General features: G+C 32.6%; 1 protein-coding gene across 27 annotated transcripts in view; it reads left to right on the top strand.

The window, feature by feature from the left end:
- The window catches only part of LOC109848055, a 28278-nt gene that overhangs the window by 5940 nt on the left and 6056 nt on the right, over positions 1–16282 (top strand). For 8 of the 27 annotated variants that reach the window (XM_020417338.1, XM_020417355.1, XM_020417340.1 and 5 more), the window contains 11 exons: positions 1748–1852; positions 2713–2808; positions 5418–5522; positions 6768–6872; positions 7737–7841; positions 8773–8868; positions 9859–9954; positions 12005–12109; positions 13693–13797; positions 14980–15075; positions 16066–16161. In XM_020417338.1, the coding sequence (XP_020272927.1) occupies positions 1748–1852; positions 2713–2808; positions 5418–5522; positions 6768–6872; positions 7737–7841; positions 8773–8868; positions 9859–9954; positions 12005–12109; positions 13693–13797; positions 14980–15075; positions 16066–16161 (1110 nt within the window). The remainder of the gene's footprint in view (positions 1–1747; positions 1853–2712; positions 2809–5417; positions 5523–6767; positions 6873–7736; positions 7842–8772; positions 8869–9858; positions 9955–12004; positions 12110–13692; positions 13798–14979; positions 15076–16065; positions 16162–16282) is intronic. The other 19 variants (XM_020417362.1, XM_020417351.1, XM_020417350.1 and 16 more) reach the window with 18 other exon arrangements.

The raw sequence follows: 16282 nt of genomic DNA, 5'->3' as shown, positions 1-16282 counted from the left end.
TATGTGTGCGTGCAGAATATATACAGACAAATATATACATGTATATATTTTCTTGCACATCAACATAAATGAATATTTATACATCATTACATTTTTGTGCTCGAGCGGGTTTGTGTTATAGGTTGTAAGTAGTCAGCTTGCAAGATACGGGAAGTAAAAATAATGAAATTTTAGCAGATTTCTTCTAATTTTGCGCACGTTTATGTTGCAGGTTACGAGGAGTCAACTTGCAAGTTACGGGAAATAAAATAATGAATTTTTAGCAGATTTCTTATATTTTTCTGCAAGTTGTTGGTAGATAACCTTCACTATCTCGTCAAAATAAAAAGGTCAACTATGAGTCAACTCTAAAGTCAGAGGCCTCTTGGTAGTTGAGATTCAACGAGTTTATTGCTTTCCTATTAACCAATATTAACGAGGCTATGGGAATATGTTGCTTACTTAAAATCTTAAAGTTATAAGATTCATATGCCCACAATATTGCTTACAAGTTGAGACCATATAGCCATAGTGAAGTGCTCAAGTTTTTTCATAAGATCAACCATGAGACAGAAGGAAATACCCTCTATTGATAAATCTTTGAACGCAAGTTAATTGGAGGCAAAAATAAACAAGGTTTCCTTTACTACCCCATGTTTATTTATTTATTTATTTATTTTTGTTACAAGCCCCTGTTTTCAAACAATCGTCCATGATAATACCTGAAATTCCAGGAATCGTGCAACATGAAATGTTAAACAATAGAAGACATGACGTGACTAAGTTGATATGATGCCTGTTTTTGTGTACATGGAAATATTTGTACTATTTTTGGTGTTCTCACAATTATAATCATATTCATTGGTGGATGTATGTTTCCATAACAAAAAATCAATACGTGTACAGGATGCAGCAGGTTCTGTTAAACTGTGGGATATTACCAGGGGATGTCATTCAAATATAGGGAATATAGTTTTCGATTAGTAGCATGATTGGAAAAAGAAAATATAGTGTTAATTTTCACATGACAGTATTATATTTATATGTATGTGTGTGTACACTATACGCACACATACATATAAATATATGTACACAGATGCATATATGGGTGCGTGTCAAATATATACAGACAAATATTTACAGGTATCTATTTTCTTGCACATCAACATAAATGAATATATATACATCATTACATTTTTGGGCGAGCACACGTTTGTGTTGTAGGTTGCAAGGAGTCAGCTTGCAAGTTACGGGGACGTAAAAATAATGAATTTTTAGCTGATTTCTTCTATTTTTGTGCGCGTTTGTGTTGCAGGTTGCAAGGAGTCAATTTGCAAGTTACGGGAAGTATAAATAATGAATTTTTAGCAAATTTCTTAAATATATTTCCAAGTTGTTGGTGGATGACCATCATTATCTCGTGTCAAAATAAAAAAGGTCAACTATGAGTCAACTCTAAATTCAGGGGCCTCTTGGTATTAGAGATTTAACGAGTATATTGCTTACATGTTAACCAATATTAACGAGGCTATGAGAATATGCTGCTTACATAAAATCTTAAAGTTATAACATTCATATGACCACAATATTGCTTATAAGTTTAGACCATATAGCCTCAATGAAGTGCTCTAGTTTTTTCATAAGACCAACCATGAGACAGAAGGAAATACTCTCTATAGATAAATCTGTGAACACAAGTTAATTAGAAGCAAAAATAAACAAGGGTCCCTTTACTACCTCGGGTTTATTTTTTTTAATTTTGTTACAGGCCCCTCTTTTCAAACAACCGTCCATGACAATACCTGGAATTCCAGGAATCGTGCAACATGAAATCTTAAACAATCGAAGACAAGACTTGACTAAGGTGATATTGGTACTATTTTTATGCTTGATTTTTGTGTACAAGAAAATATTGGTACTATATTTGGTGTTGTCACAATTATGAGCTTATTCATTGGTGGATGTATGTTTCCATAAAAAAAGATCATTACGTGTACAGGATGCAACAGGTTCTGTTAAACTGTGGGATATTACCAGGGGATGTAATTCAAATATAGTGAATATGGTTTTCGAAGGGTAGCATGATTGGAAAAAAATATAGTGTTAATTTTCACATAACATTATATTTATATGTATGTTTGTGTACACTATACATACACATACATATAAATATATGTACACATGCATATATGCGTCCGTGTTGAATATATACAAACAAATATATACATGTATTTATTTTCATGCACATCAATATAAATGAATATATATACATCATTGCATATTTGTGTGCGTGCGTTTATTTTGTAGGTTGCAAGGTGTCAACTTGCAAGTTACGAGAAGTAAAAATAATGAATTTTTAGCAGTTTCTTCTATTTTTGCACGCGTCTGTAAAAATGAAAAAGTTCAATTATGAGTCAACTCTAAATTTAGAGGCCTCTTGGTAGTTGAGATTCAATGGGTTTATTGCTTGCATGTTAACCAATATTAACGAGGCTATGGGAATATGCTGCTTGCATAAAATCTTAAAGTTATAAGATTCATATGCCCACAATATTACTTACAAGTTGAGACCCCTATAGCCTCAGTGAAGTGCTCAAGTTTTTTCATAAGACCACCCATGAGACAAAAGCAAATACTCTCTATTGATAAATCTCTGAACGCAAGTTAATTGAGGCAAAAATAAATATGGGTTCCTTCACTACCTCAGGTTTATTTTTTTTATTTTTGTTACAGGCCCCTGTTTTCAAACAATCGTCTATGACAATACCTGGAATTCCAGGAATCGTGCAACGTGAAATCTTAAACGATAGAAGACAGGACTTGACTAAGGTGATATGATGCCTGTTTTTGTGTACATGGAAATATTGGAACTATTTTTTGTGTTCTCACAATTATAAGCATATTCATTGGTGGATGTATGTTTCCATAACAAATAATCATTACGTGCACAGGTTGCAGCAGTTTCTGTTAAACTGTGGGATATTAGTGGATGTTATTCAAATATAGGGAATATGGTTTTCTATGGGTAGCATGATTGGAAAAAGAAAATGCAGTATTAATTTTCACATGACAGCATTATATTTATATGTATGTGTGTGTATACTTTACGCACACATACATATAAATTTATGTTCACATGCATATCTGCGTGCGTGTCAAATATATACAGACAAATATATACAAGTATATATTTTCTTGCACATCAACATAAATGAATATATATATACATCATTACATTTTTGTGCGCGCACGCGTTTGTGTTATAGCTTGCAAGGAGTCTGCTTACAAGTTACGTGAAGTAAAAAATAATGAAATTTTAGCAGATTTCTTCTATTTTCTGCAAGTTGTTGGTAGATGACCATCACTATCTTGTGTCAAAATAAACAAGGTCAACTTCGAGTCAACTCTAAATTCAGAGGCCTCTTGGTAGTTAAGAATCAACGAGTTTATTGCTTGCATGTTAACCAATATTAACGACGCTATGGGAATATGTTGCTTACATAAACTCTTAAAGTTTATAGATTCATATGCTCACAATATTGCTTACAAGTTGAGACCATATAGCCTCAGTGAACTGCTCAAGTTTTTTTATACAAGATCAACAATGAGACGGTAGCAAATACTCTCTATTGATAAATTTTCGAACGCAGGTTAATTGGAGGCAAAAATAAACATGGGTTCCTTTACTTCCTCAAGTTTATTTATTTATTTTTTTTATTTTTTTACAGGCCCCTGTTTTCATATAATCCATATAATCGTCTATGACAATACTTGGAATTCCAAGAATCGTGCAACATGAAATCTTAAACAATAGAAGATAGAACTTGACTAAGGTGATATGTTGCCTGTTTTTGTGTACATGGAAATATTGGTACTATTTTTGGTGTTCTCACAATTATAAGCATATTCATTGGTGGATGTATGTTTCCATAACAAAAAATCATTACGTGTTCATGATGTAGCAGGTTTAGTTAAACTATGGGATATTGCCAAGGGATATCACTCAAATACAGGGAATATGGTTTTCGATAGGTAGCTTGATTGGAAAAAGAAAAATATAGTGTTAATTTTCACATGAAAACATTATATTTATATTATATGTATGTGTGTGTACACTGTATACACATACATATAAATATATGTACACTTGCATGTATGCGTGCATGTCGAATATCATTGTTTTAAATATCGGCCGATAATCCGATATTATCGCCGAGTTATCGGATTTGGGAGCTTTCCGCTAGGATAAGTAGGATTTTTAATCGATTTATCGGTTTTTGAGGTTTATCGGTGAGTAATCGGCGATAAAGGCACTTATCGGCCGATAAGTAAGCTCTAAATATCGGCTTTATCGGCCGATAAGTAGGATTTGGGAGCTTTTACTTTCTTTTAAATTTGCTCTTTGAGTGTTTACAAATTATGAGCTATTTGTTGCTTTTTGAACTTGGTTGATTGGTGATTAGCTAATGTTTGTTTATGGATATCGATAATGGCTCATAACTATTAAATATCAACTTAGTAAGTTAGTTTATGAATCTCATGATTAAACAATAATTATGTAGATGCGTAGATGGTTCTTCATTCTTGATATTATCTTATTATTTGCTTGTTTATTATTCCATTTTGACTAACATTATATTTTTTTAAGCTTATGTTTGTTTATTATTTGCTAGTATATTACTCCGATAAACACTACTTATCCCCGATATATCCTCGATTTCCGCTATCCGATAATGATTTTGACCGTCCGATAAATCCCCGAAAACCGACATTTAAAACATTGTCGAATATATACAGACAAATATATACATGTACCTATTTTCTTGCACATCAACATAAATGAATATATATACATCATTACTTTTTTGTGCGTGCACGCGTTTGTGTTGTAGGTTGCAAGGAGTCAGATCACAAGTTACGGGAAGTAAAAATAATGAATTTTTAGCCAATTTCTTCTATTTTTGCGCCCGTTTGTGTTGCAGGTTGTGAGAAGTTTACTTGAAAGTTACGGGAAGTAAAAATAATAAATTTTTAGCAGATTTCTTCTATTTTTCTGCATGTTGTTGGTGGATAACCATCACTATCTTGTGTCAAAATATAAAAGGTCAACTATGAGTCAACTCTAAATTCATAAGACTTTTGGTAGTTGAGATTCAACGAGTTTATTGCTTGCATGTTAACCAATATTAACGAGGCTATGGGAATATGCTGCATACATAAAATCTTAAAGTTATAAGATTCATATGCCCACAATATTGCTTACATGTTGAGACCATATAGCCTCAGTGAAGTGCTCAAGTTTTTTCATAAGACTAACCATTTGACAGAAGGAAATACTCTCTATTGGTAAATCTCTGAACGTAAGTTAATTGGAGTAAAAAATTAACAAGTGTTCCTTTACTACCTTAGGTTTATTTTTTTTTTAAATTTTGTTACAGGCCCTTGTTTTCAAGCAACCGTTCATCGCAATACCTGGAATTCCAGGAATCGTGCAACATGAAATCTTAAACAATAGAAGGCAGGACTTGACTAAGGTGATATTGGTACTATTTTCATGCCTGATTTTTGTGTACATGGAAATATTGGTACTATTTTTGGTGTTCTCACAATTATAAGCATATTCATTGGTGGATGTTTGTTTCCATAACAAAAGATCATTATGTGTACAGGATGCAGCAGGTTCTGTTAAACTGTGGGATATTACCATAGGATCTAATTCAAATATAGTGAATATGGTCTTTGATTGGTAGCATGATTGGAAAAAGAAAATATAGTGTTAATTTTCACATGAAAACATTATACTTATATGTATGTGTGTGTATAGTGTACACACACATACATATAAATATATGTCCACATGCATATATGCGTGCGTGTCGAATATATACAGACAAATATATACACGTATCTATTTTCTTGCACATCAACATAAATGAATATATATATATATATATATATATATAGAGAGAGAGAGAGAGAGAGAGGAATATGGGTATGCTTGGTACCAAGTACAAATTTTGTGCTTGGTAGTGAGGTGGCACAATCTCCTCCACTCATTCAAATGGGGGACCACATTCACATGAGTTGAGGAATACATAGGGATATACAATCATTTGAATGAGTGGAGGGGATTATGCCACCTCACTATCAAGCATAACTTTTTGTGTTTGGTACCAAGCATACCCATTTTTCTCATATATATATATATATCATTACTTTTTTGTGCATGCATGCGTTTGTGTTGTAGGTTGCAAAGAGTCTACTTGCAAGTTACGAGAAGTAAAAATAATTAAATTTTAGCATATTTCTTCTTTTTTTGCGCGCGTTTGTGTTGCAGGTTGCAATGAGTCAACTTGCAAGTTACGGGAAGTAAAAATAATTTAGCAGATTTCTTCTATTTTTCTGCAAGTTCTTGGTGGATGACCATCATTATCTCGTGTCAAAATTAAAAAGGTCAACATGAGTCAACTCTAAATTCAGAGGCCTCTTGGTAGTTGAGATTCAACGAGTTTATTGCTTGAATGTTAACCAATATTGACGAGGCTATGGGAATATGCTGCTTACATAAAATCTTAAAGTTATAAGATTCATATGTCCACAATATTGCTTACAAGTTGAGACAATATAGCCTCAGTGAAGTGCTCAAGTTTTTTCATAAGACCAACCGTGAGACAGAAGCAAATACTCTCTATGGATAAATCTCTGAACAAAAGTTAATTGGAGGCAAAAATAAACATGGGATCCTTTACTATCTCAGGTTTATTTATTTTTTTATATTTTTGTTACAGGCTACTATTTTCAAACAACCGTCCATGAAAGTACCTGGAATTCCAGGAATCGTACAACATGAAATCTTAAATAATAGAAGACAGGACTTGACTAAGGTGATATTGGTACTATCTTCATGCTTGATTTTAGTGTGCATGGAAATATTGGTACTATTTTTGGTGTTCTCACAATTTTAAGCATATTCATTGGTGGATGTATGTTTCCATAACAAAAGATTATTACGTGTACAGAATGCAGAAGGTTTTGTTAAACTGTGGGATATTACCAGGGGATGTAATTCAAATATAGTGAATATGGTTTTCGATCGGTAGCATGACTGGAAAAAGAAACTATAGTGTTAATTTTCACATGACAACATTATATTTATATGTATGTGTGTGTACACTATACGCACACATACATATACATATATGTACACATATGCATATATTCGTGCGTGTTGAATATATACAGAAAAATATATACATGTATTTATTTGCATGCGCATCAATATAAATAAATATATAGACATCATTAGATATTTGTGTGCGCGCGTTTGTGTTGTAGGTTGCAAGGAGTCAGCTTGCAAGTTACGAGAAGTAAAAATAATGAATTTTTAGCAGATTTCTTTTATTTTTGCGCGCTTGTCAAAATAAAAAAGGTCAACTATGAGTCAACTCTAAATTTAGAGGCCTCTTGATAGTGTTGATTCAACGAGTTTATTGCTTGCATGTTGACCAATATTAACGAGTCTATGGGAATATGCTTCTTACATAAAAGTTATAAGATTCATATGTCCATAATATTGCTTACAAGTTGAGGCCATATAGCCTCAGTGAAGTGCTCAAGTTTTTTCATAAGACCAACCATGAGACAGAATCAAATACTCTCTATTGATAAATCTTTGAACGTAAGTTAATTGGAGGCAAAAGTAAACATGGGTTCCTTTACTACCTCAGGTTTATTTATTTATTTTATATTTGTTACAGGCCCTTGTTTTCAAACAACCGTCCATGTCAATACCTGGAATTCCAGGAATCGTGCAACATGAAATCATAAACAATAGAAGACATGACTTGACTAAGGTGATATTGGTACTATTTTCATGCCTGGTTTTTGTGTACATGGAAATATTAGTACTATTTTTGGTGTTCTCACAATTATAAGCATATTCATTGGTGGATGTATGTTTCCATAACAAAAGATCATTACGTGTACATGATGCAGCAGGTTCTGTTAAACTGTGGGATATTACAATGGGATTTAATTCAAATATAGTGAATATGGTTTTCGATGGGTAGCATGATTGGAAAAAGAAAATATAGTGTTAATTTTCACATGACAACATTATAATTATATGTATGTGTGTGTACACTGTACGCACACATACATGTAAATATATGTACACATGCATATATGCGTTCGTGTCGAATATATACAGACAAATATATACATGTATCTATTTTCATGCACATCAGTATAAATGAATATATATACATCATTACATTTTTGTGCGCGCATGCGTTTGTGTTGTAGGTTGCACATCAGTATAAATGAATATATATACATCATTACATTTTTGTGCGCGCATGCGTTTGTGTTGTAGGTTAAAAGGAGTCAACTTGCAAGTTACGTGAAGTAAAAACAATAATTTTTTAGCAGATTTCTTCTTTTTTTGCGCGCGTTTGTGCTGCAGGTTGCAAGGAGTCATCTTGCAAGTTACAGGAAGTAAAAATAATGAAATGTTAGCATAAAAAAGGTCTACTATGAGTCAACTATAAATTCAGAGGCCTCTTGGTAGTTGAGATTCAACGAGTTTATTGTTTTCATGTTAACCAATATTAACGAGGCTATGAAAATATGCTGCTTACATAAAATCTTAAAGTTATAAGATTCATATGCCCACAATATTGCTTAGAAGTTGAGATTATATAGCCTTAGTGAAGTGCTCAAGCTTTTTCATAAGACCAACCAAGGTTCCTTTACTACCCCAGGTTTATTCATTTTTTCTTTATTTTTTTACAGGCCCCTGTTTTTAAACGACCGTCCATGACAATACTTGGAATTCTAGGAATCGTGCAACATGAAATCTTAAACAATAGAAGACAAGACTTGACTAAGGTTATATGATGCATGATTTTTGTGTACATGGAAATATTGTTACTATTTTTTGTGTTCTCACAATTATAAGCATATTCATTGGTGGATGTATGTTTCCATAATAAAAGTTCATTACATGTACATGATGCAAAAGGTTTTGTTAAACTGTGGGATATTACCAGGGGATATAATTCAAATATAGGGAATATGGTTTTCGATGGGTAGCATGATTAGAAAAAGAAAATACAATGTTAATTTTCACATGATAATATTATATTTATATGTATGTGTGTGTACACTGTACGAACACATACATATAAATATATGTACACATTAGCATATATGCGTGCGTGTCGAATATATACAGACAAATATATACAGGTATCTATTTTCATGCACATCAAAATAAATGAATATATATACATCATTACATTTTCGTGTGCATTCGCGTTTGTGTCGTAGGTTGCAAGGGGTCAGCTTGCAAGTTACGAGAAGTAAAAATAATAAATTTTTAGCAGATTTCGTCTATTTTTGCGCGCGTTTGTGTTGTAGGTTGAAAGGAGTCTGCTTGCAAGTTATGGAAAGTAAAAATAGTGAATTGTTAGCATATTTCTTCTATTTTTCTATAAGTTGTTGGTGGATGACCTTCATTATCTCGGGTCAAAATAAAAAAGGTCAACTATGAGTCAACTCTAAATTCGGAGGCCCCTTGGTAGTTGAGATTCAATGAGTTTATTGCTTTCCTGTTAACCAATAATAATGAGGCTTTGGGAATTTGTTGCTTACTTAAAATCTTAAAGTTATAAGATTCATACGCCCACAATATTGCTTACAAGTTGAGACCATATAGCCACAGTGAAGTGCTCAAGTTTTTTCATAAGATCAACCATGAGATAGAAGGTAATACCCTCTATTGATAAATCTCTGAACGCAAGTTAATAGGATGCAAAAATAAACAAGGTTTCCTTTACTACCCCAGGTTTATTTATTTTTTCTTTATTTTTGTTACAGGCCCCTGTTTTCAAACAATCATCCATGACAATACCTGGAATTCCAGGAATCGTACGACATGAGATCCTAAAATATAGAAGACAAGACTTGACTAAGGTGATATGATGCCTGATTTTTGTGTACATGGAAATATTAGTACTATTTTTGGTGTTCTCACAATTTTAAGCATATTCATTGGTAGATGTATGTTTCCATAACAAAAGATCATTATGTGTATAGGATGCAGCAGGTTCTGTTAAACTGTAGGATATTACTAGGTGATGTAAGTGAAATATAGGTAATATGGTTTTTTATGGGTAGCATGATTGGAAAAACAATACAATGTAAATTTTCATATGACAGCATTATGTTTATATTTATGTATGTGTACACTGTACGCACACATACATATAAATATATGTACACATATGCATATATGCGTGCGTGTCGGATATATACAGACAAATATATACATGTATCTATTTTCTTACACATCATAAATGAATATATATACATCACTACATTTTTGTGCGCGCACGCGTTTATGTTGTAGGTTGCAAGGAGTCATCTTGCAAGTTACAGGAAGTAAAAATAATAAATTTTTAGCAGATTTCTTCTATTTAGCGCGAGTTTGTGTTGCAGGTTGCAAGGAGTCAGCTTGCAAGTTACAGGAAGTAAAAATAATGAATTTTTAGTAGATTTTTTCTATTTTCTGCAAGTTGTTGGTGGATGACCATCATTATCTCGTGTCAAAATTAAAACGGTCAACTATGAGTCAACCCTAAATTTAGAGGCCTCTTGGTAGTTGAGATTCGACGAGTTTATTGTTTGCATGTTAACCAATATTAACGAGGCTATGGGAATATGCAACTTACATAAAATATTAAAGTTATAAGATTCATATGCCACAATATTGCTTACAAGTTGAGACCATATAGCCTCAGTGAAGTGCGCAAGTTTTTTCACAAGACCAACAATGAGACAGAAGGAAATACTCTCTTTTGAAATTTTTTCGAACGCAAGTTAATTGGAGGCAAAAATAAACATGGGTTCCTTTACTTCCTCAGGTTTATTTATTTATTATTTATTTTTTTTACAGGCCCCTATTTTCATATAATCATCTATGACAATACTTGGAATTCCAAGAATCGTGCAACATGAAATCTTAAACAATAGAAGATAGAACTTGACTAAGGTGATATGTTGCCTGTTTTTGTGTACATGGAAATATTGGTACTATTTTTGGTGTTCTCACAATTATAAGCATATTCATTGGTGGATGTATGTTTCCATAACAAAAAATCATTACGTGTTCATGATGTAGCAGGTTCAGTTAAACTGTGGGATATTACCAGGGGATATCACTCAAATATAGGGAATATGGTTTTCGATAGGTAGCTTGATTGGAAAAAGAAAAATATAGTGTTAATTTTCACATAAAAACATTATATTTATATGTATGTGCGTGTACACTGTATGCACACATACATATAAATATATGTACACTTGCATGTATGCGTGTGTGTCGAATATATACAGACAAATATATACATGTACCTATTTTCTTGCACATCAACATAAATGAATATATATACATCATTACTTTTTTGTGCGTGCACGCGTTTGTGTTGTAGGTTGCAAGAAGTTACGGGAAGTAAAAATAATGAATTTTTAGCCAGTTCTTCTATTTTTGCGCCCGTTTGTGTTGCTGGTTGCAAGAAGTCAACTTGCAAGTTACGGGAAGTAAAAATAATAAATTTTTAGCAGATTTCTTCTATTTTTTTGCATGTTGTTGGTGGATAACCATCACTATCTTGTGTCAAAATATAAAAGGTCAACTATGAGTCAACTCTAAATTCATAAGCCTTTTGGTAGTTGAGATTCAACGAGTTTATTGCTTGCATGTTAACCAATATTAACGAGGCTATGGGAATATGCTGCATACATAAAATCTTAAAGTTATAAGATTCATATGCCCACAATATTGCTTACATGTTAAGACCATATGGCCTCAGTGAAGTGCTCAAGTTTTTTCATAAGACCAACCATTTGACAGAAGGAAATACTCTCTATTGATAAATCTCTGAACGTAAGTTAATTGGAGTAAAAATTAAACAAGTGTTCCTTTACTACCTTAGGTTATTTTTTTTTCAAAATTTTGTTACAGGCCCTTGTTTTCAAGCAACCGTCCATGGCAATACCTGGAATTCCAGGAATCGTGCAACATGAAATCTTAAACAATAGAAGGCAGGACTTGACTAAGGTGATATTGGTATTATTTTCATGCCTGATTTTTGTGTACATGGAAATATTGGTACTATTTTTGGTGTTCTCACAATTATAAGCATATTCATTGGGGGATGTTTGTTTCCATAACAAAAGATCATTATGTGTACAGGATGCAACAGGTTCTGTTAAACTATGGGATATTACCACGGGATCTAATTAAAATATAGTGAATATGGCCTTTGATGGGTAGCATGATTCTATTTTTCTGCAAGTTCTTGGTGGATGACCATCATTATCTCGTGTCAAAATTAAAAAGGTCAACATGAGTCAACTCTAAATTCAGAGGCCTCTTGGTAGTTGAGATTCAACAAGTTTATTGCTTGCATGTTAACCAATATTAACGGGGCTATGGGAATATGCTACTTACATAAAATCTTAAAGTTATAAGATTCATATGTCCACAATATTGCTTACAAGTTGAGACAATATAGCCTCAGTGAAGTGCTCAAGTTTTTTCATAAGACCAACCGTGAGACAGAAGCAAATACTCTCTATGGATAAATCTCTGAACAAAAGTTAATTGGAGGCAAAAATAAACATGGGTTCCTTTACTATCTTAGGTTTATTTATTTTTTATATTTTTGTTACAGGCTACTATTTTCAAACAACCGTCCTTGAAAGTACCTGGAATTCCAGGAATCGTACAACATGAAATCTTAAATAATAGAAGACAAGACTTGACTAAGGTGATATTTGTACTATTTTCATGCCTGATTTTAGTGTGCATGGAAATATTGGTACTATTTTTGGTGTTCTCACAATTATAAGCATATTCATTGGTGGATGTATGTTTTCATAACAAAAGATTATTACGTGTACAGGATGCAGAAGGTTTTGTTAAACTGTGGGATATTACCAGTGGATGTAATTCAAATATAGTGAATATGGTTTTCGATGGGTAGCATGATTGGAAAAAGAAAATATAGTGTTAATTTTCACATGACAACATTATATTTATATGTATGTGTTTGTACACTATACGCACACATACATATAAATATATGTACACATATGCACATATTCGTGTGTGTTGAATATATACAGAAAAATATATACATGTATTTATTTTCATGCGCATCAGTATAAATGAATATATAGACATCATTAGATATTTGTGTGTGCGCGTTTGTGTTGTAGGTTGCAAGGAGTCAGCTTGCAAGTTACGAGAAGTAAAAATAATGAACTTTTAGCAGATTTCTTTTATTTTTGCGCGCTTGTCAAAATAAAAAAGGTCAACTATGAGTCAACTCTAAATTCAGAGGCCTCTTGGTAGTGTATATTCAACGAGTTTATTGCTTGCATGTTGACCAATATTAACGAGTCTATGGGAATATGCTGCTTACATAAAATCTTAAAGTTATAAGATTCATATGTCCACAATATTGCTTACAAGTTGAGGCCATATAGCCTCAGTGAAGTGCTCAAGTTTTTTCATAAGACCAACCATGAGACATAATCAAATACTCTCTATTGATAAATCTTTGAACATAAGTTAATTGGAGGCAAAAGTAAACATGGGTTCCTTTACTACCTCAGGTTTATTTATTTATTTTATATTTGTTACAGGCCCTTGTTTTCAAACAACCGTCCATGACAATACCTGGAATTCCAGGAATCGTGCAACATGAAATCATAAACAATAGAAGACATGACTTGACTAAGGTGATATTGGTACTATTTTCATGCTTGGTTTTTGTGTACATGGAAATATTAGTACTATTTTTGGTGTTCTCACAATTATAAGCATATTCATTAGTGGATGTATGTTTCCATAACAAAAGATCATTACGTGTACATGATGCAGCAGGTTCTGTTAAACTGTGGGGTGGATGTATGTTTCCATAACAAAAGATCATTACGTGTACATGATGCAGCAGGTTCTGTTAAACTGTGGGATATTACAATGGGATTTAATTCAAATATAAGGTTCTGTTAAACTGTGGGATATTACAATGGGATTTAATTCAAATATAGTGAATATGGTTTTCGATGGATAGCATGATTGGAAAAAGAAAATATAGTGTTAATTTTCACATGACAACATTATATTTATATGTATGTGTGTGTACACTGTACGCACACATACATGTAAATATATGTACACATATGCATATATGCGTTCGTGTCGAATATATACAGACAAATATATACATGTATCTATTTTCATGCACATCAGTATAAATGAATATATATACATCATTACATTTTTGTGCGCGCATGCGTTTGTGTTGTAGGTTGCAAGGAGTCAACTTGCAACTTACGTGAAGTAAAAACAATAATTTTTTAGCAGATTTCTTTTTTTTTTGCGTGCGTTTGTGTTGCAGGTTGCAAGGAGTCATCTTGCAAGTTACAGGAAGTAAAAATAATGAAATGTTAGCATATTTCTTCTATTTTTCTGCAAGTTGTTGGTGGATGACCATCACTATCTTATGTCAAAATAAAAAAGGTCTACTATGAGTCAACTATAAATTCAGAGGCCTCTTAGTAGTTGAGATTCAACGAGTTTATTATTTTCATGTTAACCAATATTAACGAGGCTATGAAAATATGCTGCTTACATAAAATCTTAAAGTTATAAGATTTTCATGTTAACCAATATTAACGAGGCTATGAAAATATGCTGCTTACATAAAATCTTAAAGTTATAAGATTCATATGCCCACAATATTGCTAGAGGCTATGAAAATATGCTGCTTACATAAAATCTTAAAGTTATAAGATTCATATGCCCACAATATTGCTAAGAAGTTGAGACTATATCGCCTTAGTGAAGTACTCAAGCTTTTTCATAAGACCAACCAAGGTTCCTTTACTACCCCAGGTTTATTCATTTTTTCTTTATTTTTTTTACAGGCCCCTGTTTTTAAACGACCGTCCATGACAATACTTGGAATTCCAGGAATCGTGCAACATGAAATCTTAAACAATAGAAGACAAGACTTGACTAAGGTTATATGATGCCTGATTTTTGTGTACATGGAAATATTGTTACTATTTTTGGTGTTCTCACAATTATAAGCATATTCATTGGTGGATGTATGTTTCCATAATAAAAGTTCATTACATGTACATGATGCAAAAGGTTTTGTTAAACTGTGGGATATTACCAGGGGATATAATTCAAATATAGGGAATATGGTTTTCGATGGGTAGCATGATTAGAAAAAGAAAATACAATGTTAATTTTCACATGATAATATTATATTTATATGTATGTGTGTGTACACTGTACGAACATATACATATAAATGTATGTACACATTAGCATATATGCGTGCGTGTCGAATATATACAGACAAATATATACAGGTATCTATTTTCGTGCACATCAATATAAATGAATATATATACATCATTACATTTTTGTGTGCATTGGCATTTGTGTCGTAGGTTGCAAGGGGTCAGCTTGCAAGTTACGAGAAGTAAAAATAATAAATTTTTAGCAGATTTCGTCTATTTTTTGCGCGCGTTTGTGTTGTAGGTTGAAAGGAGTCTGCTTGCAAGTTACGGGAAGTAAAAATAGTGAATTGTTAGCAGATTTCTTCTATTTTTCTATAAGTTGTTGGTGGATGACCTTCATTATCTCGGGTCAAAATAAAAAGGTCAACTATGAGTCAACTCTAAATTCGGAGGCCCCTTGGTAGTTGAGATTCAACGAGTTTATTGCTTTCCTGTTAACCAATAATAACGTGGCTATGGGAATTTGTTGCTTACTTAAAATCTTAAAGTTATAAGATTCTTTCGCCCACAATATTGCTCACAAGTTGAGACCATATAGCCACAGTGAAGTGCTCAAGTTTTTTCATAAGATCAACCATGAGATAGAAGGTAATACCCTCTATTGATAAATCTCTGAACGCAAGTTAATTGGAGGCAAAAATAAACAAGGTTTCCTTTACTACCCCAGGTTTATTTATGTTTTCTTTATTTTTGTTACAGGCCCCTGTTTTCAAACAATCGTCCATGACAATACCTAGAATTCCAGGAATCGTACGACATGAGATCCTAAACAATAGAAGACAAGACTTGACTAAGGTGATATGATTCCTGATTTTTGTGTACATGGAAATATTAGTACTATTTTTGGTGTTCTCACAATTTTAAGCATATTCATTGGTAGATGTATGTTTCCATAACAAAAGATCATTATGTGTAT

This window comes from Asparagus officinalis, chromosome 7 (assembly GCF_001876935.1).
Source record: "Asparagus officinalis chromosome 7, Aspof.V1, whole genome shotgun sequence".
NCBI classification, from domain to species: domain Eukaryota; kingdom Viridiplantae; phylum Streptophyta; class Magnoliopsida; order Asparagales; family Asparagaceae; genus Asparagus; species Asparagus officinalis.
Note: the sequence above shows the minus strand (reverse complement) of the source record. Positions and strands in the feature narration are given on the sequence as shown.